The 21,610-nt window shown below is 43.9% G+C and overlaps 1 protein-coding gene across 1 annotated transcript in view; it reads right to left on the bottom strand.

Moving 5' to 3' along the window:
- The window catches only part of RRP15 (ribosomal RNA processing 15 homolog), a 30,764-nt gene extending 9,766 nt beyond the window's left edge, over positions 1-20,998 (bottom strand). The window contains exons 1-4 of the mRNA XM_081857839.1: positions 20,849-20,998; positions 13,943-14,217; positions 10,411-10,508; positions 8,248-8,449 (exon numbers count right to left, since the gene is read on the bottom strand). Coding sequence (XP_081713965.1) covers positions 8,248-8,449; positions 10,411-10,508; positions 13,943-14,217; positions 20,849-20,921 — 648 coding nt within the window. The 5' untranslated portion in view covers positions 20,922-20,998. The remainder of the gene's footprint in view (positions 1-8,247; positions 8,450-10,410; positions 10,509-13,942; positions 14,218-20,848) is intronic.
- Between the last annotated feature and the right edge of the window lie 612 nt (positions 20,999-21,610).

Raw genomic sequence — 21,610 nt, forward strand, 5'->3', positions numbered from 1 at the left:
AAAAAATACTTATTAACTTAAATCTGCATCACTAAACTTGAGGTGTTTTCAATAGACCAAGATTCTCTGTAGAATTCCCCCTACTTTTAAGAATGCACTCCTTATTAGGGGAATATGTGCAGAGCCAGTTGAGAGACTGGCAGTACTAGGGTCTAAATTCTCTGTTCATGAGCCAGGTAGGGTTAACGAAGGCGTAATGCTTTGTTGAACATCTTAATCCCGACCTGGAAAGATCAGACCGTCTATCGGAAAGAATCCATTTTCATGCTAGCTTAGCCCTTGGCCTCCCTGGAGAAGAGCCTGCCAAATCCTGGCCATTCTGTACCAATTCCTAAAGTGTGATATGGACCATATAAAAGGGCTTGGACTGCGCTTGGCCAGTTAATTCCAAAGCCTCTATGATCCTTCCAGGTTGTTACTAAGATGCAAGCTCAATAAGGCGCGCACGCACACACACACACACACACACACATCAAAACTGCTTCCCAAGGTGCATTGCTTACTGATGGTTAAACGTGAGGCTCTGATAGCAGCAGGCTGGCTACTGAAAAGCAAGAGGATGGTGGGTGCAAAGTCTCATAAACGAGGACACACACAACTCAATGCACTACAAGCTAAGGAGCAGGGGAAGAGAAAGACATCTTCCTTCCTTCCCATCTTCTTCTGACTGGTTTGCCAGAAAAGGCCTTTTCTTGACCACCTTCTTAAGAAGTAGGGGGGTAAAGTCACACCTTCACTACCAAGGCCTTTCACTCCACATTGCTGAACACATTTCCATGACCCTGAAGAAATTTGGAGGCAACGTTCTGCAAGAAAAAGGCACGTTGTCTATCTATACAACGGAGCCCAAAGCTAGAAGTCAATTTGGAATTAAAATGATACGTAACGAAAGCTTGGGAAGTTTATATTTCAGAATTTACTATCGTTACAGTTGTCCACAACATGATGACTCAACAAAGATCTGAATGGTGCCATTTTCAGCTTCAATGTAAAAGACAGCTTAGGGTTAAAGGTAAAGGTAAAAGGACCCCTGACCATTAGGTCCAGTCGTGGCCGACTCTGGGGTTGCGGCGCTCACCTCGCTTTACTGGCCGAGGGAGCCGGCGTACAGCTTCCGGGTCATGTGGCCAGCATGACTAAACCGCTTTCGGCAAACCAGAACAGCGCACGGAAATGCCGTTTACCTTCCTGCTGGAAGGTATCTACTTGCGCTTTGACGTGCTTTTGAACTGCTAGGTTGGCAGGAGCAGGGACCAAGCAACGGGAGCTCACCCCGTCGCGGGGATTCAAACCGCCGACCTTCTGATCGGCAAGTTCTAGGCTCTGTGGTTTAACCCACAGTGCCACCCGCGTTCCAGCTTAGGGTTAGGGGAGCCTAAATGAGAGATAGCGCAGGTGAATTAGCATTCAAGACAATCATGACCACAGGAATAACGGAAGCTGTTAGTATAATACCGTCAAGTTAAAACTCAAATAAAATATATGTGACTATCATGCTTCTAAAGTTCAATAAAGCAGTCCTAATTGAATTAGAGATTTTGGATGTCTGTGCATAATTCATGTACTAGATCAAAAGGTGTGTATCGCAGGTTGTTCCAAGTTGTTTTATATACCATTGCTATATTTAAACAAAAAAACCATTCTGGCAGTAATACCGGGGGAAATAAGGTAACAACCCGAGTTCCCCTTGCAAGATATTTCAACACAATGGATAGTACTGGTTGTTAATTTAAGGTCATGCATTACATATGAACACATGCACAAAACAGATCATGTAATTGTTGATTTATCACCACTATGATTTAATACGCTTTTTTCTCTTGCAAGTTTCTACAATGCAGTCCTGTTCTTCAGGCTACTTAACAAGTTCCAAACATCTCCCTAGCTCATATATTATAATAGCAGAGGGAGATTCTGGTATGCAGACAAGCAGCTACAGTGCTTCTAGCAGAGACACCCAGCAGAGGCACCTCCACTTTTGCACAATTGTTAGGATATATGAGGTTCAGCTACACTTCGCAAAACAAACTTTTAAAAGCACAGAGGAGCTTTGTAACTGCTCCTCTCCCCAATTGTCTCCTTAGTGCGGATTTGGATGCAGCCTGACTACAGAGTGCAGATATGCAGATACTGACGTACAACACAACTGCAGGAGCAAGGGGAACAAAAAACACAAACATTTCCAAATTGCAGAGGGGATGAATTATGATGAACAAGGGAGGAAGATCCTGACCAGTAGGGAGGGAGACGCTCTCTGAATCTTGCATCTAGCCTCAGTAGAAGAGGGGAAGTGTAGAAATCAATGCTACGGCACAGCCTGCCCCTCTTCTTTCTCCACTGCCAAGTTCTTGCATTATCTCCCTCCAAAACCACGCTGTGCTCATCCTCTATCTGCCAGAAGATTGTATCTTAGTACTCCCTGTGCAAAGGGGTCCAAGGCAGGGTTGGTATTCCTGGCTTGCCCTACAGTGGGCACTGGAGTGGTGGAGATAAAACTCTTCAAGTACTGGGGGATATCCAATAGAGTAGACTCAATGGACTTAAGTCCCCATTATGTCTCTGTGAGAGGCCATGCTCAGAATAACTCAACTCAACGCTGGGAATACAAATGTTCCAAGCCTGCCACCCCTCACTGCTACCACACTCTAAATAGCACGGCACAAACAAACCCCGCTGCCTTCCCCAAGCAGGCTTTCCAGATAAGGAAGATGGGAAGGGGGCAGAGACCACAAGATCCTGCCCAGAAACAAGCATTATGTACCTTGGAGAGAAAAAAATATATATTACAAAAGTCAGCAGGTTCAGCGAGGATTAAGAAATACTTTGATAAACCGTTAATGATATGAAAGGCAAAGTCCTTGGATCCCGTTCAAAAAAATAATTACTCCCATCTGAGCACAGAAAATCTGCAGAGGGCTACAGTTTTTAAAGAAGCATGAACAAGTTTTCAAACACCAGACCGTGAAACCTCACTGGAGCTGTAGAGGAGACAGGCGATAGGAAAACCCTTCTCTGCTGGTGAACGTGAACAAGCATGCACAGAATCTGCACAGGCAGCAAAATTAGGTGGCACAATAAAGATGGTATCAGATTGTAAGCAGGGGTGGGGAAGGAAATCAAACTGTGGTCTCTCCACCCCCCCCCCCAACACAAAACGCTGGCTTTCTAGCTGCATACAATTTTAGGCAGGGAAACTTCCCACACTTCCCAAACTTTGGGACTTTACCACCTTATTCCGCTTCATGTAAAGATCTGCCTTCCATCTTTCCTTTTTCCTTTCTCCTTCTGTGATGGAACTCCTATTTGAGGACTTCCCTGGCTTTTTTCTGGCCCACATAGGACCAGTCTGGATAGTTGGCCTTGCTGGATAGTTTGACATTTTCATCCCTAAAAAGTTTTGGATTTGAGTTTCTACTGAAATGAGGCTGCGTTTTAATGTTGCATTTTAATCTTGTTTTTAAGTTATATTTTAATCAATTGTTTGTATGCCTGGTGTTAGCCGCCCTGAGCTCGGTCTTGGCTGGGGAGGGCAGGGTATAAATAAAATTTATTATTTTAAAAAATTATTGTTGTTGTTGTTGTTGTTTTGCAGTTGTAGAACTCCAAAAGCTTCAAAAAGATCAAAAAATCCAGCTCACAATGTAGCGAGGAAGATGTACCACAAACCCTTCCTAGGAATGTACCCTCCACGGCATTAAATTCCTCTATTAAAGAAAAAACAAGGCACTTAGGTGGCAAGGCTGGTGTTCAACTACTTCAGACCCTGCTTGTGCCGCTCTCTTCAACCTTGGGTCCCCAGATGGTGTGGGACAACTCCCATCATCCTTGAAAGCTGGGCAAAGCTAGTCGTGGATCATAGGAGTTCGAAGGCAACAACGTCTAGGGCCCAAGGTTGAAGAATTCTGTGTTACAGCATGCTCTATTCACTAAGGATCACATGTGCTACTTTGAGAACATGGTGAGATATGGTGTATGCTTGAGCACAAGCAAAGTAGTTCTAACCTGCAGCATGCAGTTACTTAGGAGAGCTATATGGAATCGCAGGCACTGGAGAGGTCTTGCTCTCTGTTTCAAGGTTTGTTCAGCAGCACATCTGCTGCCCACACGACTGTTCAGGCTACGGTGTGTGCTGCTGAGTAGGCAGTGTCATAGCGGAGAGGCAAAATAAATACTTTCTTCATGACGAGGGCTTCTGAATGATCTGTGGCTGACCTTAAGCTACCATAGTGTAGGAACTGATAAGATTCCTTCCCTGTGGCCTTGAATATCGACACTTACAATTTGGCCTACCGGAGCATTCATTCTTCAAGTTCAATCAAAACATTTCAAGTTCAGTTAAGACTTGTTTTCCAAAGCTGGACTTGCCAGGTTAAAAGAGAGAGAGAGAGATGCTCAAAGCAGTTTAGAAACCTAATAACCATGCATTTGCAGGCATTCCCACACCAACAAAAGGACACAAAGTGGTGGTGCACACTTTTGGCAATGCACGGCACAAAAATGTGCACAGTTCTGACATCTACTCATTGCACGGAGCTGGGGGAAACTTTGCGTTCCCCACCTCTCTCTGATCTATGGCCACAATCGAGCTTCATAACTCACCTCCCCCCCCCCCCCACAAAAATTAATACATTGAAACAGTACTTCTCCATTGCAAACTGATTACCCTGGAGATATTCATGCAAATTCCATCTTTCGCAGTTCCACTCAAGAGTTTAGATGCATTAACAACCTACCTGTCACATAAAGGCTGCAGAAATCCATAAGGAAGGAATGCTTAATATGCATGTCCCCAAAATACCTCCATCCACAAATATTTGTGTTCTGAGGTCAAGTTCCTACCTGATGCTGAACACGTCAATTTCCATTTATTTCTTTAAAAGGTGAAGGGTGGGGAAGAAAAGCAAAACCAAAGCCAGCCTTGACTGAGAGCCACATGGCAACCCCTCCCCCCCCCCCAAGAGTTGGTTTAGTTGAATAGTAGGAAGAGATTTAGAGTTCAAAAAGTTGCAGGAAGTGAAAATGGGGGGGGGGGGAGAAGAGGAGAGAATAGCCACAAATACCAAGGCATTACTATAAAGACAGATTTTGCCGCAAATGCATATGATCTAAAAATCCAGGATTTTGCACACCTCACCACCAGCTTTATAACATTATTTCAACTAAGGGGTTGAGGGGAAGGTATCAGATGTTAGGTTTGGAAAGCTGACAAAAGCTTCTCCCATCCAAAATTGATTTTCTGAAATACCTACCAGGTGGGGGGTGGGGGTGGGGGTGGGGAGAGAACCAAACACCCCACATCGTACTTTTTACCATGCAAAAAGACAACCAGGACATTTCAGGCGTACAGAAGCAAGATGTCCTCCAGCACCCATTTCGTTCATCAGTTCCACGGGTAAAATATGTACAGGAGTCTCTGCCTGGCAACTGTGCATATTGGCTAGATACCGTGCACAGCACACCTGAATGTGCTGCCGAGTTGTGCACAGTCTCCATTTAACCCACAGTAAAACTGAACACACACATACACACAGAGACACACACACAAGACTTCACAAGGGAAGAGGGGCTTGTTCACTTCTCATTCTGCAAGTACTCCAGGCAAAAGGAGAGTGAAGACCCTCCCAAATGGGAGCCTGTCCAGTCCCCATCCCCCCCAATATACCATAATGGCATGGGTTTCGTTCTCCTTGGCTAGGCCACACTTGCATATTACCCCCTCCTTACTTCCACGTAGCTCCTGGTCTGCCTTCCCACCCAACCTCAATGATGTTTAGTGACAAGACCTGCTCTGTCAGCAACCAAAGCACCAGCTCTGACCACAGTGCTAGCTATGCAACACGCCCTGTAAGTCAGTTTTGGGTTTCTGTGTACCAACAGATTACAAACAGCAGCGCTGGAGAGCTTCTATTACAACATCAAGCTTATTATTCTAATTTTTCCAGCCTTTGAAATCAAGCAAGCCGGACAGATTTAAGGAGAAATGGAACACTTGGCAACAGTCTAAGTTACTCTTATTACCCAATGAATTTTTAAAATACTTTAATCGTACACTTGCGTGAAACTCAGAGGGTTCTTCATGCCACGGAGTGTTTCGGCATGCTTCCCGAAAGCACACTAAACAAAGAACGCATGACAAACTGTTGTCTCCCAACTGATTAAAGTATTTCTTGCTGGCACAGGAAAGCGCTTAGTTAACTCCAATGGAATGGGGCCAAGAGAAGTATTCCACCCACTAGCGAGCACAAAGTTCAAGCATGAACGCAAATATGCATTATAAACATGCAGCTTCTGAAATTCTAGATTCCGAAACCCCAAGTCCTGCTCCCTTTCAAATCTGACTGATCCAACATCTTTGCCCTTGAACGACTTTTTAAAAGCAGGTTCCTCTCGGAAGGAATTATTGTATCAGCAGTAACCTTGCAGCTAGGCTGGAACACAGGTATCTTGGCAGAACTTTTAATGAAAACTAAAACACTGCAGATAAAGTCTGTCCCCGATTCAAACCAGTGTGAACAAATGTCATTCTGAGGTCTGAGGTTAGCCCCAGAACCAAGTCATTCACAAGCCCACCACAGATACAGTCATACCTCGGGTTGAAGTTGCTTCAGGTTGAGCGTTTTCGGGTTGCGCTCCGCAGCGACCCGGAAGTAATGGAACACGTTACTTCCTGGTTTTGCCGCTTGCGCATGCACAGGTGCTCAAAATGACACCACGCGCATGCACAGAAGCGGCAAATCACAACCCGCGCAGATGCAGGTTGTGTTCGCTTCAGGATGCGAACGGGGCTCCGGAACGGATCCCGTTCGCATCCAGAGGTACCACCATAATGGTAAGTACCAGATGAAACGTAGGAAAGACAGAATTTCTAACCTCCAACCTGTCATTTCAAGTTTTCAACAGTCTTAATATACAGAATGTAAACAGTCCTTCTGGTTCAGATCAATGGCCCATCAGTCAAGTATCCATAGCCAGAGTGGTTGACATAGGCTGGGTTGATACACAACACAAACCCATGATTTGCTTATTTGAAACTGTAGATCCATAATGTCTGAATGTGAGCCTATTCCCATTTGGAGCTATCGAACTCGAAGCATGGCTTGAAGCTAGGATAAGCTGTGGTATACTTTTATGTTTGAATTGACAGATCACTGATAAGCTGCTCCAGCTCATGAGGCTACTGCAGACAGAGATGGGAGTGAACTTTTGAAGCTGGATGATGAGCAAATAGGAAACAATTCAGATAAGAACCATCGTTTGGCTTCTTAACTATAGCTTGGCAGTATGCCTGAACTCAGCCAATGCATGTTGCAAAGATGTGCGGAGAAGGACAACAGGGGATAGGCAGCACCATAAAGTGGACCACTTGAAAGCAGAGATGGTAGCTTGGAGCAAGAACAACGCTGCCTAAGATCTCATTTTTCCTTTTCAACCAAGATGAGAGAGCCAAGGTTTCCTGCAAGTGCTGACATAGTTTCTAACTCAAATTTCAATACCATTTCCCAGAAAAAAATAATCTGTCCAAGACTGAACACCGAAGGACCAAAAAGGGGAAATCTGTCTTAGAAAGTTAGCAGTACTGAATATGTTCATCTCTCCTTAAGATGCTCCAAAAGAAGATACCCAGGACTCTATTGAAAATGTGAAGTGGGGACTTCCAGTGGGGCATTTGGTGTCAATGGCTGTGTTCTTCTAAGCTCTATTGCCCACCAAGCCCATTCAACGCTATCCAGACCCCAAGGAGGGCAAAACAAAAATGTGAACGAGGTAAGGACTTTGCTTAGGGAAAACCTTAGCAACTGAAACTGTAAGAGCACTTCGAGAGTGGACTAGACTGCCTTGGGAAGTGGTGGGCTTTACTTTCCTAGAGGTATCCAAGCTAGACTGCCATCTGTCGGGGGTACTGTAGCTGCAGAATCCAGCACTCTCTAAAAGGCAGCAGCAAGGGTTATGAAACACAGCATGTCTAGGGAACCTTGGGCCCTCCAGGTGTTGCTGAACCCTCATCTTTGCTGGCTAAGTTTGCTGTGGCTGACGGGAGTTTTAGTTCAGCAATATCTGGAAGGCCAAAGGTTCCCCAGACATGTTATATAGCTTCCAAAACTGTGAATAACATTCAAGCAGTAACGTACCTGACACTGAAGAAGTTCCATAATCATTTGAAGCCAGGAGAGCAAAATTACACAAACACGCAAGTTGAATGGCTCACTCTGCCACATTAGAACCACTGCTCCAAGAAGTGGTACCTACCTGTTTGCTTTTCAAGGTCTTCCTGGCAGCATTTTGCTCTGTTTCCGTCCCTTCCATTCCTCTCAATACATTGATAAAGTCTCTCTTTGAAACAGACGAGATCAATTTTGCCCGTTTTCTTTCGGAACTCCCTGCTTCTTTCACCTTCTCATTGACGTTCTGTTGATGCTTCCGGACAGCATTAAATAGCTGAACGACGCCCCTGGCAGATGAAAGGAGGAGTGGTTAGGCACCTGTTGTTTCACTGCCACACCTGCTAGGTAGCATGGCTTTGATAAAGCGTCTCCTCAGCCCCACTGCACCAGACACACGAGATAACGGCAAGAGGAGTCAGGGTAATAAGTCAGAACGCAAGTGGGTTTAAGACACCATTCAAAAGCCAAAAGGGATCCAAATCATGCACTTTTCGTAAAATCAAAGAACAGTGAAATGTAAGGACACCGCACACAGTCACCGACCCAAAGGCTAAGAGACCTTGGCCCACAATTTGTGACGGCAACAATGTGTACTCCTTCAAGCCCCCAGTAAACATTCTAAGCCCAGTTTCACACCACACTACAGTCTGCGCTTGGAGAGTAGCATCATGATAAGGAAAATCTAATTTAGAGACACCGCAATCCCATGCTAATTGAGTTTCACGAGCATCAGTTATCTTCAGGCTTGCTTGTAGCCTTAACCAAACACACAGACCAGCGTCGCCACAAAAAATGATGAAAAAGCAAGGATTATTCCTACCATTGGCAAAGTGTCCTATGAACCAGGCTGTTGATGCCCATTTTGTGTTAGTGATTTTGGTTTGAGTGCCGTTTGCTGTGACAGAACTAAGCCTCATTTCCAACACTTTTTTCCAGTAGGTTGTGTGGAATTATTCTCAGTAATGTACAGTACCTTTCAGATGGCCTATAAAAATGTCTTATTCCTGAAACTATTTATATGGATGCACAGGATTCCTCCCCTTCTTTTATAGTGCCCCTGGGTAACCGTTCTCGAAGAACACTGGGCTTAATTCATAAGCAGCATATTTTCAGTGCACTGTAGGGGTCACCCCCCCTATTGTTTTAGTGCCTCTTCACTTTCCCCCCGTTTCTGGGAACCAGGTGGCCTTCTGTGGCACCCAGTTTGAGAAAAGACTTAGTAAAAGTTACTGGTCCCACATTTTAGCAATTATTGGAAGAAGTATGGATGCCTCCCTCACATTCCAGAGGAATCTCAAGCAGAGCTTTTTACCATCTCCCTTGGTCTGAGAGAAGTAGCTATTATTAGCTACATCCTCCTGTCCTTAAGTCAAGATGCAAGTCGCATCTTCCTCCAGGACAGAAAAACCAAAGAACCCAAATGTGCTCACGTACCTTGGCTCTGTAAGCAGAGTCAGCACAGAAAAAGCATTTGCTTCATGCAAAACCTCTCTTCTTGGCATGGAGTGCACTCACTGGGAGAGTATCTGTGTGAATGTCTACGCAACCTGTCAGGTGTGTATATGCACACTGGAAAAATTATCAAAATGCTTTTATTCCTGCGAAGGGTCAGTGCATGCAAAAATGACAGAAGGGAATAGGAACTCTGAAGCAGTTCGGCCAAACACCAACAAGTAGTAAACAAACTGAAAACTGTGACACTAGGTTTTGGGACATGCCAGAGGAGTCAGCCAATGACTTAGCACACCCACCTACGCAAAGTTCAGAGGCAAGCTTTTAAAGCAGTCTCTGTGGAGGTAAGGATGTCAAAAACAAGCCCACTGATATGATCAAGAAAATGCACTGGTTATGTGCTAGACCAGAGCCATGTGGTGCAACGCTAGGTTAATGCAAGACAGTAATCTGACCGCAAGAACAGCGAGTTTTGGTGAATGCACTTTAGAGAAATACAAAGAGTGGGAGAAGTGATTGATCTGTGTATTTTCTAAGTATGGAATTAACAAAAACGATGAGCTCAGGCCCAGAACTCCTGCTGGGCGAACACTTAACACGTTATAGTCTTGTCCAAATTTTAAGCTTTCATAAGACTTCTGAAATCTTTTGTTGAACTTGATACTGTACGAGACAGAACTAGGTATAAATCATTTGACTCCCACGAGTCACTTCTTAAGAGTTCAATTTGATTAGAAGCAGATTACTCAGGCATGCCTTTAGATCTGTTTTCAAAAGCCCAAACATACACTCTTACCTCGTGGCAATTCTCTGAAGGCTTCTCTCCATTTCTCTGTCTTTCGCAACATCTGGCTTCACTCTGCACATCATTTCCCACTCCCGCTTTTTATCAAGCTGCATCATAAATATTGTTATGCGAAAGAGCATTAGGCATTTTAAAAATGCAGCATGCACATATAGATATTTCTTAAGAAAACCAAGTTGATAAATCATGTAGGACGACGTTAGGTGAGGATGGGGAGAATACAACTACGCTTAACAGCATCGCTCCTCTAGTGCCAAGCGATAGGCCCAACAGGTCAGTGGTGTGGATTTTCACATAACAGGCTCTCCAGCAAACCTTTCCAACTACATTAGAGCCAATGGATCAAGCAGATTCCTGAGCAGGGATGTTCTGGGCGTTGAGTTCTCCTGCCAGTCAAAGTCAACAATTGCAGTGTGACCTGGACATTTGGGTGCTCACCCAGGCAGGCGATTATTTGTTCTCACCAAGAACAAAGAAACTCAGTCAAACAACATCACACCTACTTTGAACCATTTATCCTGGGCAAGCAAAATGTTTAAAGCTGATCGGCAAGGTTGAAATAGTTAACCTAGAGCATAGCCTCTTATGAAATGAATTCTAAACTAGAGTTGAAGGGTATGCAGGTCCCAACTTATTTGTGGGGCATTACCCCCTTCTCAAGATGGTTTGCAGCACTATCTGACCACCACAGATGAACAGCACAGCTCTTCAAGAATGACTTGAGTAAGTTTGCCCGCAAATAAGCAGTGGTGCCCAGTGATAGTGACCTTGTATTCTGACTCTAAATATTTTGGGAGCAAATGAGCAACCTCAGTACTCTGACAATACATGCGACTATTGCATTTTATGGGGAACCTTGAACAATCTCCAAGACTGGAAATCATTCCAATGGTACAACCATCCAAGCCTGAGACACTGGAAGCAAAGGAGCTTCTAGATACACTAATAAACACAACTTTAAATTGGAGTATAATACATACTATAGCTATGCTTAGCTATTGTCCAGACCTTTCTTCAACTTTTAAGGAGGTATGACAGATAAGATACTTCCTTCCAAGACTCAACTCCCAGTGTCTGTTTTGAAATCCACCTGTCTTAATGAAGCCGAAACGTTTTTCAGTTTATCCGCTATTTTGTCAGACACTTTTAAAGTTGTTTGACATAGCTCAGAACAAATGCAGTTAGTTTTTCAAAAATAAAAGGATTGCCACAATTTTAAAGTAGGGTAGAGCCATCAAACTTCTTCATACAGCCAGACTTCAACTTTAAACACAATTATAGCCGCTTGCTAAAAGTTTATATTAAATGTGTAACACTTAGAGAGAGTTATACAGTGGTACCTCGGGTTAAGTACTTAATTTGTTCCAGAGGTCCGTTCTTAACCTGAAACTGTTCTTAACCTGAAGCACCACTTTAGCTAATGGGGCCTCCTGCTGCTGCTGCGCCGCCACAGCACAATTTCTGTTCTCATCCTGGGGCAGAGTTCTTGACCTTAAGCATTATTTCTGGGTTAGCAGAGTCTGTAACCCGAAGCGTATGTAACCCAAGGTACCACTGTATATTTAATATAACATGAACCAATTGTTTTCCAGTAATTATATACAGTTTATGCTTTACATGGGGGATCAGGCAGCTTCAATGCCAATATGCAGATGTCTTAGCTGCAGTTCCAAAGCAAATATGCAGAAGCTTGTTCATTAGAGATAAAGAGCGCTATCATGATTTTTGGAATACTGGAGACATTTCCCACTTTATTTTAACAACGTAGCACTTTACTTATGAAGATTAAGACTGGGATTTATTATATTTTGAGATAGCCAAATGTTTTGTGAGAAAAAGAAACCAACTTCAGTGTGTAAAGATTTCTTGATTTAGACACGAAAACCAAACCCAATCACGGTTCCTGTCTTTATCCACAGCAATTTCATACACACAAACAAACACATTTGTGTACACATCTATGTATATTATCCTGCCTTTCCCCGCACTCTACTTTAGCAAAACTGATTGTCATGCTTCTTAAAACAATTGAACAGCAAGTTAACATTGTTTGAACCCTCTTAACACTAAGTCTCCATTACCCGCAGCCTCTTTTTATGAAGTTATAGAAAACTCTTATCTTTATAATTCCAGGCAGACCGCTATGAATTCATGTCTTGATGACTATGCTCTGGCCTCTGATCAAACAACTAACCCTATTTTAGTTTTCCATCAGCATGGAATCAATAAAAGGGAGGCTGTTTCAAGTTTATCTCATGATGAACAAATCAGTTTATAGACTAACAGCACACCACCAATTTGTGGTACCCCACATATTTATCTGATAAAACCAGATTCAGAGAGCAAACAGTGACTGAATAGCTCCTATATTATAGCCTTACATTTTCATCCGAAAATATCGGGAGTAAGAAAAGCAGCCACCGTGGTCTGGTAACACAGTGCAATTGAAATTAAGCCATTTCAATACACATTAGAGCTTCATTAGATTCATACCAAGTAAGAGCAGCTGGCTTACTTGGTACCCTGACTTACTTGGGTAGTGAATCACACCATATAAATCAGTTCAGTTTATACAGCACCACTGTGCAGTCATTAAAAGATGTGAAACACCAGACCCTAAAACTTTAGCTCACCCTATCCCAGATACACTGTCAATAACAGAGTGGAAAACCAAAGTGCCTTTCTAAAGAGACTAGTACCTTGTTCACCAGGTGTATCAGCGGTGACCTAAGGATGTCTTATTAACTCCCTGAAAAGCACTGCTTCCCAAAACTTTACACTTTAACACAGGGAGCACTGTCAGCCGTAAGGACCAGGAACCATGCAAGCCCCGGTCCTAAAATACAGGCTACCACATTCTACACAAATTATTGGCTCATTTACAGGGCCAGGAAACCAGCATCCTTCAAACAATAAATAACTTTAATTCACCAAGTGGCAATCAGTAGGCCAGCTTTGAATTCTGATTTAAGAGTTGGCTTACTGAGGGGAGGGGGCTGCTCCTTCCTGGACTCTGAGACACAACAATGCAAAGGTGAGTATGCATCATCTGTTTTGAGCGACATGTTCATTCTGCATAGATAACTTGCCAGAATTCGTCCCAGTTTCGGTTTTCCCAGTGCTAATATGCTAACTGAGATGGAAACAACAGTCCGAGGTTGAATTCAGATGGTACTTTTAGTAAATTACGGGCATGGTCCCAGGTCAGCAGCTAGGGAGCAAGCTTGCTCCTCCAACAAGCTTTGAACTTCTGCACAAGCATAATTTTGCTTATGTTTTGGCTGCTAGTTTTTACCCCTGGAGCACACTAGCAATCCTACCATGACAAGCCAAAGCATATGCACAGAGCGCAAGCTTCATAGTAACCCAGAGGCGTCTCTCAAACTGACCTTTCATAAATCACTGCCTGTAAAAGTTTAGCAATCTGGCTACTGAGAGTAAGTGTGAATAAATACTAAAGGGGAGGACTGTTTTTATGGAGGACATAATGTATGGTATCATGATGTTGCATCTGCTTCCTTACCTTTCTCCTCTTCTCCAGCCTCTCCTGCTTTTCCTTCTCTCGTTCCTTATCCCGCTCTTTGTTTTTAACCAGTATGGTGGGTTTACTCTTGGGAACTTTCTTACTGAGCACTTTTGCCATGGCATCAGCCCAGCCAGCATTTCCTGCATCTTTCGACTCTCCTGCATCTTTGGCTTTCGTGTCTGGGGTCTGAGGCTCATCCTCATCGTCACCATCAGGTTCTTCACCCCCCGAAGAGAAGCTGTCCTCTGGAATGCCAGAGCTCCACTCAGAACCTAGAAGAAGAGCAGAGTGGAGAAAAATCAAACTCAGTGAACATGTATGCAATGGTCTTGCTCTGCTAGCAAAAGAGACCTCTACTTGCGGGACGGAACCTTCATCCGCAGCCCCTGGGGGGGAACTCAGAAGCAGATTTTAGAAGCACAAAGCAGGAGAGGAAGGCAAAGTCCCACTACACTTGCAGAGTTGCAATTGTAGAGCTTTGGATGCAACCCTTCATATTTCAAATGGATTTTTTTTCCCTCCAAGTAAATTACAAGTTTCCCTTAAAGGATACCAATACAGTGGGATAGCTTGGTTGGTAAGAGCATGAGGCTCTTAATCTCAGTCATGGGTTCGAGCCCCACATTGGGCAAAAATAATCCTGCATTGCAGGGGTTTAGACTAGATGCCCCTCATGGTCCCTTCCCTTAACTCTATGATTCATGTTAAAACAATCGAAGATAAGTGTGTTAGTCCTAAAGTTCACCTCTAAACAGAACCAGTGCCTCTATTACATACACTGAGATAAGGAAGGGTTTTCTCCACAAATGATGAACCAATCAGATCACTTCTTAATACATAAACTTCCACCTACCACCCAAACACAGCCAGGTATTTCACGTTCACCTAAGAATAAATAAAGTGTTCAAGTTTGTCCAGCAACTACTCAGAAAGTGCTTCAATCTGTCACTCAGAGGGTTTTGTAATGTTTTCTTTGCTTTCTGTTTTTGTGAGGGTGCGATTGCGCCAGCAGAATGGAGCAACTCTGGGAAGAGGAAGTAAAGTTTTCCAGTGCTCACGGTTCCTATATTCCTAGACTTTGCCGCACAAACTGCCTTGGCTACAATATCCTATATGGCAGGAGTCTCTATCCCAAGGCTACTTCCATTCTGGACAAGCTTCCTGGGGGCACATGCCAGGCAAAAGGGGGCGGAGCGATGAATGTGAGTTTTGCCTTTGTACAATAGGCTGGCTTCTACCCACACCCCTCTCTACCCTCCATCCAAACAAGCAAGAGGCAGAACTCAAGGGCACATTTCAGCCAGGCAAGAATGCTTAGGGTGCAAAGCAGAGTTATGGAGGAGAGCATTCCTAAGGGCAGAAAAAGAGGCTGTGTATTTGGCCACCAGGTCTGATGTTTTCTAGCCCTACCACAGTCATACCTTGGTTTTTGGAACAGCTTAGTTCCCAAACATTCTGGCTCCCGAACACCGCAAACAGTACCGTATTTTTCCTTCTATAACACGCAGATTTTTTCTCCTAAAAAGGAAGGGGAAATGTCTGTGCGTGTTATTGAGCGAATGTGTGTCCCTGGAGCCAAATGGCGCGAGGGGAGGCAAAAAAAATCAGGCAAAAATCAAATCGCGCGTCTTGGAAAAGGGAAACCTGAAAAGAGGAAGCGGCTGCTTTCCTGTATTCTGCCTCAGGGTCTTACTGCCCACCCACCTCTGTTTCCCTGCTGTGTTTGCTCAAAGGGAACAAAGAGCAGGGAAAGCCCCTCCCCTCCAGGCAAGCAGAGGGGAAAGCAGAGTGTAGTCTCTGTGCCCTGTTCTGCTGAAAACATGCAGGAGGGAGAGAGAGAGCGAGCGCGCACGCGCGAGCTGGCTGGCTTGGGTGGGTAGGTGAGGGAAAACTTTTGCCTTCCTTTCCTCCCTCCCGTTATACCCCTCTCCTGCATTCTTAGCCAGCTGCTTCTCTGTACACCCCTCTCGTGCTCCTTGTCCGTTCTGTGTTTTTCCTTCCCTCCCATTTAAAATGTGGTTAAAAAGCATGGATCCACATGGATCCTCAGGATCTTTGCATTGGGTCAGCCCAAATTCACCATCAGATCACATAGCATGTCCATGGCTACAGCCTGCCCCCCCAAAATCACGCACCCACTGTTGCCTGGGGCTGCAATGCTGCAAAAACGTGGTTAAAAAGCATGGATCTACATGGATCCTCAGGATCTTTGCATTGGGTCAGCCCAAATTCACCATCAGATCACATAGCATGTCCAATGGCTACAGCCTGCCCCCCCAAAAATCACGCACCCACTGTTGCCTGGGGCTGCAATGGTGCAAAAACGTGGTTAAAAAGCATGGATCTACCTGGATCCTCAGGATCTTTGCATTGGGTCACCCCAAATTCACCATCAGATCACATAGCATGTCCATGGCTACAGCCTGCCCCCCCCAAAAAATCACGCACCCACTGTTGCCTGGGGCTGCAATGCTGCAAAAACGTGGTTACAAAGCATGGATCTACAGGGATTCTCAGGATTTTTGCATTGGGTCACCCCAAATTCACCATCAGATCACATGTCTGTGGCCACAGCATGAAGCACAAAAATGATACATCCACTGTTTCATTCAGAATGTTTTTTCCCTTGTTTTCCTCCTCTAAAAACGATGTGCGTGTTATGGTCAGGTGCGTGTTATAGAGCGAAAAATACGGTAACTGTTTGCAAAATATTTTTGGAAGCCAAACGTCCGACAGGGCTTCCGATTGGCTGCAGGAGCTTTCTGCAGCCAATCAGAAGCCGCACTTTGGTTTCCAAATGTTTTGGAAGTTGAAAGGACTTCTGGAACGGATTCTGTTTGATTTCCAAGGTATGACCCTATTTGGAAGCATTTAAAAGATATTCTCTCTAGAGGTAGAAAAGCAAAGCACGCAAAATTAACACATACCATACAACAAAGCAATGTAGTGGCTAATTGTAAAAATGAAACAATAGTGCAAGTAATTCTCCAGTAAGCTTTTTTGTTTAGTGGTCAAATTTGCACCATTAAAAACTATCTACAGGAACCTTTATTTAATTAGACAATAAAAATTGGCCTGTCTCCTTGCTGTTAAATCATGATTTAAACTGCAATTCACCCTGAGAGGAGGTATGCCCAGTTCCTTGCTACTTGGACAACATCTTTAACCAAGGATAATTTGTCCCAAGTTACTGGAATTCAAAGGACCAGTCACCACTTCCTGCTGTAACTAATCTACAACAAACTATTTGCAGCAAATTGAGAAAATATGAGGATCCACATCACGCAAAATAAAAACAAAAACAAAATCCTCTTCAGAACAAAGATTTCAGAAGTCATGGCAGATGAATCAACAAAACCCCAATATTTTATTATGGAATTAATAATGTTTTGGGTAAGAGCAAAACATTTGCGGGGGAAACGTGCTTCTGGTTTATTTTAAAGAGATTACAATCACAACACTGACATCTAGTGTTGAAATGCCAAAATCAAGATAGATTAAAATAAGCATGTGATACAAGCCAATTCAGCATATACATGCCAAGTGCACCACTTATTTCACTTGGTGCAAGTTTGATTAAAACGGTCACTGGTATTTTCTCCATACAGAGAAGATAATCTGAGGCTTCGCTCTGCTGCAATTGTCCATCCCTTCTATTCTGATACCTCTTAAAGGAATAAAGCTAAGGCTACTGCATCTATGTTGTAAGAATTTAGTTGATTAGGCTATAAGAATTTATAGTTAGTTAGTGGTTGATAAGGGGAAGAACACATCCAGCAGTCCATTGGGAAAGGAGAAAAGATTACTAGGACACATTTTATTACTGCTCTTCCCACCCAATAGTTTCAGAAAACCCCACAGGGAAGCAGGTTGAAAAGACAGCCAAAACAGCTTTCAATACACTTTGGTACAGCTTTCTTGTTTTTTGACAGATTGAGTACATGGCAACATCAGCCACAGCCTACCACCAATCAAAATCCTCACAACCCTTAGCTAACATCATTTCAGAAAAGACTAAACACAGTTCATGTTTAATCAACTCTAATTCTCATACAAACCTCAGTCATTCTACAGCACAAATGATGGGAAGAAGAATGTACTTTGGCACAGAGCATAGAATTTTCTCCCACAATATATAGCAGATAGCACTTTCAGTCTGTGAACTGGCTGACAGTCATCTGCCACAAGAGATGTTAAAGTGACAATGCAGTAATAATAATTAATAATAATTGTATTATTTATACCCTGCCCATATGGCTGTGTTTTCCCCAGCCACTCCCATCAATAACATGTTCTCATCAATGCAAGTCTGAGTAACACAGCACTCTGCATGATGTGCCTGACCTATTATGTATGCTATGTTTTCAGAGAACAAAATATCAATTGTCCATATTATCCTGTCATGATATTTACTTGTCAATCATCAGGGAACAAAGTCCCTCCAATATCCTCCAAGGTAAAAGCTTGCTTACAAGGTACATACTAAAATTCAAATAGTGTAGACCACTGTCAATCTGTCCAGAAGCAGACATGAAAAACACTGCTTAGCATCTGATAACACTGAATGACCCCATCCGTCTCTATGAAGGCCAGAGTATGCAGACTAACACTAGCCAGCCACTAGAACCAAACCAAATTAACCACTAATCCACCTTTGACATTCAAGGGTGATGCGGGAGAGAGCATTTTGCCAGTTCAAAAATAATAAATGGTTTCATTCTAGTGAAAGACCATCAGATTAATTCTGCATCCGCACATATCTACAAAGATTAGCATAAAATTAATACGTGTTAGGCCATAAGAAAAAAACCCGCTAAGTCCTCATGTTTGTAATACTTTTATTTGGGCCAACCAAAAAAATCACAAAAATGTGGAAAGTGACAACCACAAAAATGGACTGTAAGAATTAGCTATTTTCCTCACTGCAGCTGAGCAACACAAATATATTCATAAGCACAATAAAATCATTTCAGCAGCAGCTGAAGTTCAATATTGGCAAGTACAAGCAGTTCCTGGCTCAGTTAATAAAGTCACAACAGGATGCCGATTTATCAGCAGCCAAAAAACATCCCCTGACCTAGGACAAAGTTAACTCATGAGTTTCACCATTATTTCTAGATTGCAGTACATGCTTTCAAGCACTTAATCCCAATTATCCTTAGCGTAGAGGTATTTCTTATCACCATTTGACAGACTGTAATTTGCCAAACATCAGGTGATATCACTTAAGTAGATGCCAGCCTCAGCTATAAAGCAATAAAGCACTTGTATAGAAAGTATGTTCAAGATCACAAGTATATAAAAACATGAGAAGAGTCCAGATGGATCAGAGCAAAGGCCCACCTAGTCCAGAACTATTTCCTCCCATCAAACCTTCCTTTGTGTAGGTAACTGTCTGTACAACACAACTGCATGTCTGATGGCATGAGTCTTTACAAACCTATCAAGGAGTAATTCCCATTGTGTTCCATGGAGTTTAACTCCCAAATGGGTACAAGACTGCAGAATAAAAATTAGGGGTTCAAACAGATAACCCTCGGGGTCCCTTCCAACTCTACCATTCTTGGATTCTAAGTTACAGGATCAGTACACAATCACACAACAAATTTGTCTTCACTTGTTCCACTCTATATCACCTTTCATACCAAAATATTGTAAGGCGTAAAACAATCCTGAACTAGCTAGTAAGTTTTTAACAAGGTCTAAATCTCTTTGACACTGGCTACTGCAGTGGTATTGGGCCAATATATAAGCCAATAACACACTGGGTGATCTTCTATTTGAAACTACCCCTACTTTTCCTAGCCGACACTTGACTGCTGCTCCATTTTTGTCCAGTAAAAAATGTGTGAAATCTAAAGGCTTTCAACTTCATCAGTAATAAAAAATAAAATAAAAAATACAACAAATAATTTGAAGGACTAAAAAATGAACCAAGTCATCAGATTCTGTCTCCCAGATTCTGTTTCCATTTCTACACAATGACGATACGAACCAAAGCAATAATACGGCTGCATCATTAGGGAAAGCAAAGTTCATTACTATTCCCTGCTATTCAGAGAAGAAAGTGGTGCTACTATTCTTTCTCCTTCCACTACCCACAGCACAGCTGGTGCTGTCTCTCCGAGTGTGCTGAGAGAGATAGAAAAGGGGTATATGAAGAGCGGGGAGGGTAAAGTAATCTTATCTTCGGGGAGGGGGAGGGGGAAATCATAGAATTGAACGGGCCCCCAAGGCTCATCTAGTCCAACTCCCTGCAATCCAGGAATCTCAACATGTGGTCCCCGATCCAGTTTGAAACCATACCCGACACTGTTTAGCTTTGCAAATAGGCTAGCAGGTTTTTGTTCTTGTTTGCGGCATCACATAACCCAGGAAGCTTAGAAAAGGCAACGGAGATCAAGATTCAGGCATCCTGGATAGCAAGTTCGCGTTAGGCACAGAAATGAAACCAGCAGTGCTTTTTTTCCTGGGGGGACGCATACCCCTAAACATTTTGTGAATCTCTATACTTCTGTCCATTTACTGTATTTATTTTCCCCGATGTGAACTATAAAATGGTGATTTTCTTGAGTCAAAATGAGAGTGCCCCTAAAGATTTTTTAGAGGGGGGGGGAGCACTGGAAACCAGCATACAACAGTGGGGAGAGGGAAGAACACGGAACTGTGCAGAAGGCAAGAATGAGGCGTAGAAACAAAGAGGACAAGGAACTGGGGCGAAGACCGTACTCGATCTCAGGCACTTTCGCCCTATTCCACCCTTCGGCGGTGCAGAGGAGCGAGTTTCTCCGTCGCTGCCCATCCACGCGCCCCGTAACTTCTCCCTTTACAACCCCTGGCCGCCACCCCCTTCCACCACCGGGGCTCCCCACCCAGCGCAAACAGGATCCTCGCGCCCGTTACCGCTATCGCTCGCTTCGACTTCGGCGCCGGCAACCTCGGCCTCCCCACGTGAACCCGCCATGGCAGCGGCCATCTTGCCTAAGGTATGTCCCTCTTCCTAAGCGGTCCGGGTGACCCGCGCGGCTGTCACGGACGTTCCGGGAAGAAACGAGATGCCTGGAGCGGGGCGGCGGAAAGGAAGCTCTCGCGGGCAGCGAAGGCATGCCTCGTTTTATTTTAAAGCAGCTACCAACGCAGACGCGCCTCCGCTTCTCAGTGAGACGTACTCGGGGTGACGGATACGAAAACATGTTCCTTATTACGTCGATGGGAACATAGAATAGATTACCATAGAGGCATGGGGCTAGACCGGTTCCCTCGCGTACGGCGGTACATATTGGAATATGACACAGGAAGCGAGGGCTGTGCTCTCCGCTTCTCCTTCCCCCATCTCTGTGGTGGTTGGAGGTTTCCGCTTCATGCAGAGATGGGGCGAAGCTGAACCCCTCCAGATGTTGCTGGACTCCCAACCCCAACCAGGAGTGCCAGTAGTCAAGGATGGTGGGAGCTGTAGCCCTGCTGCAACATCTAGACTAGAGCAAGGATGTGGCCCCCTCTCCAATCCCTGATCATTGTACTAATTGGAGCTGGTGGGAGTCGATGCCCTGGCCATATCAAATACTATATCATATATCATATTTATACCCCGCCTTTCCCCCCAACAGGAACTCAAGGCGGCTTACAGATAAAATAAGAACAGCTGTAAACATGAGTTTGCGCATA

This window comes from Podarcis erhardii (genome assembly GCF_964252035.2).
Source record: "Podarcis erhardii genome assembly, chromosome: 3".
Lineage (NCBI taxonomy): Eukaryota > Metazoa > Chordata > Lepidosauria > Squamata > Lacertidae > Podarcis > Podarcis erhardii.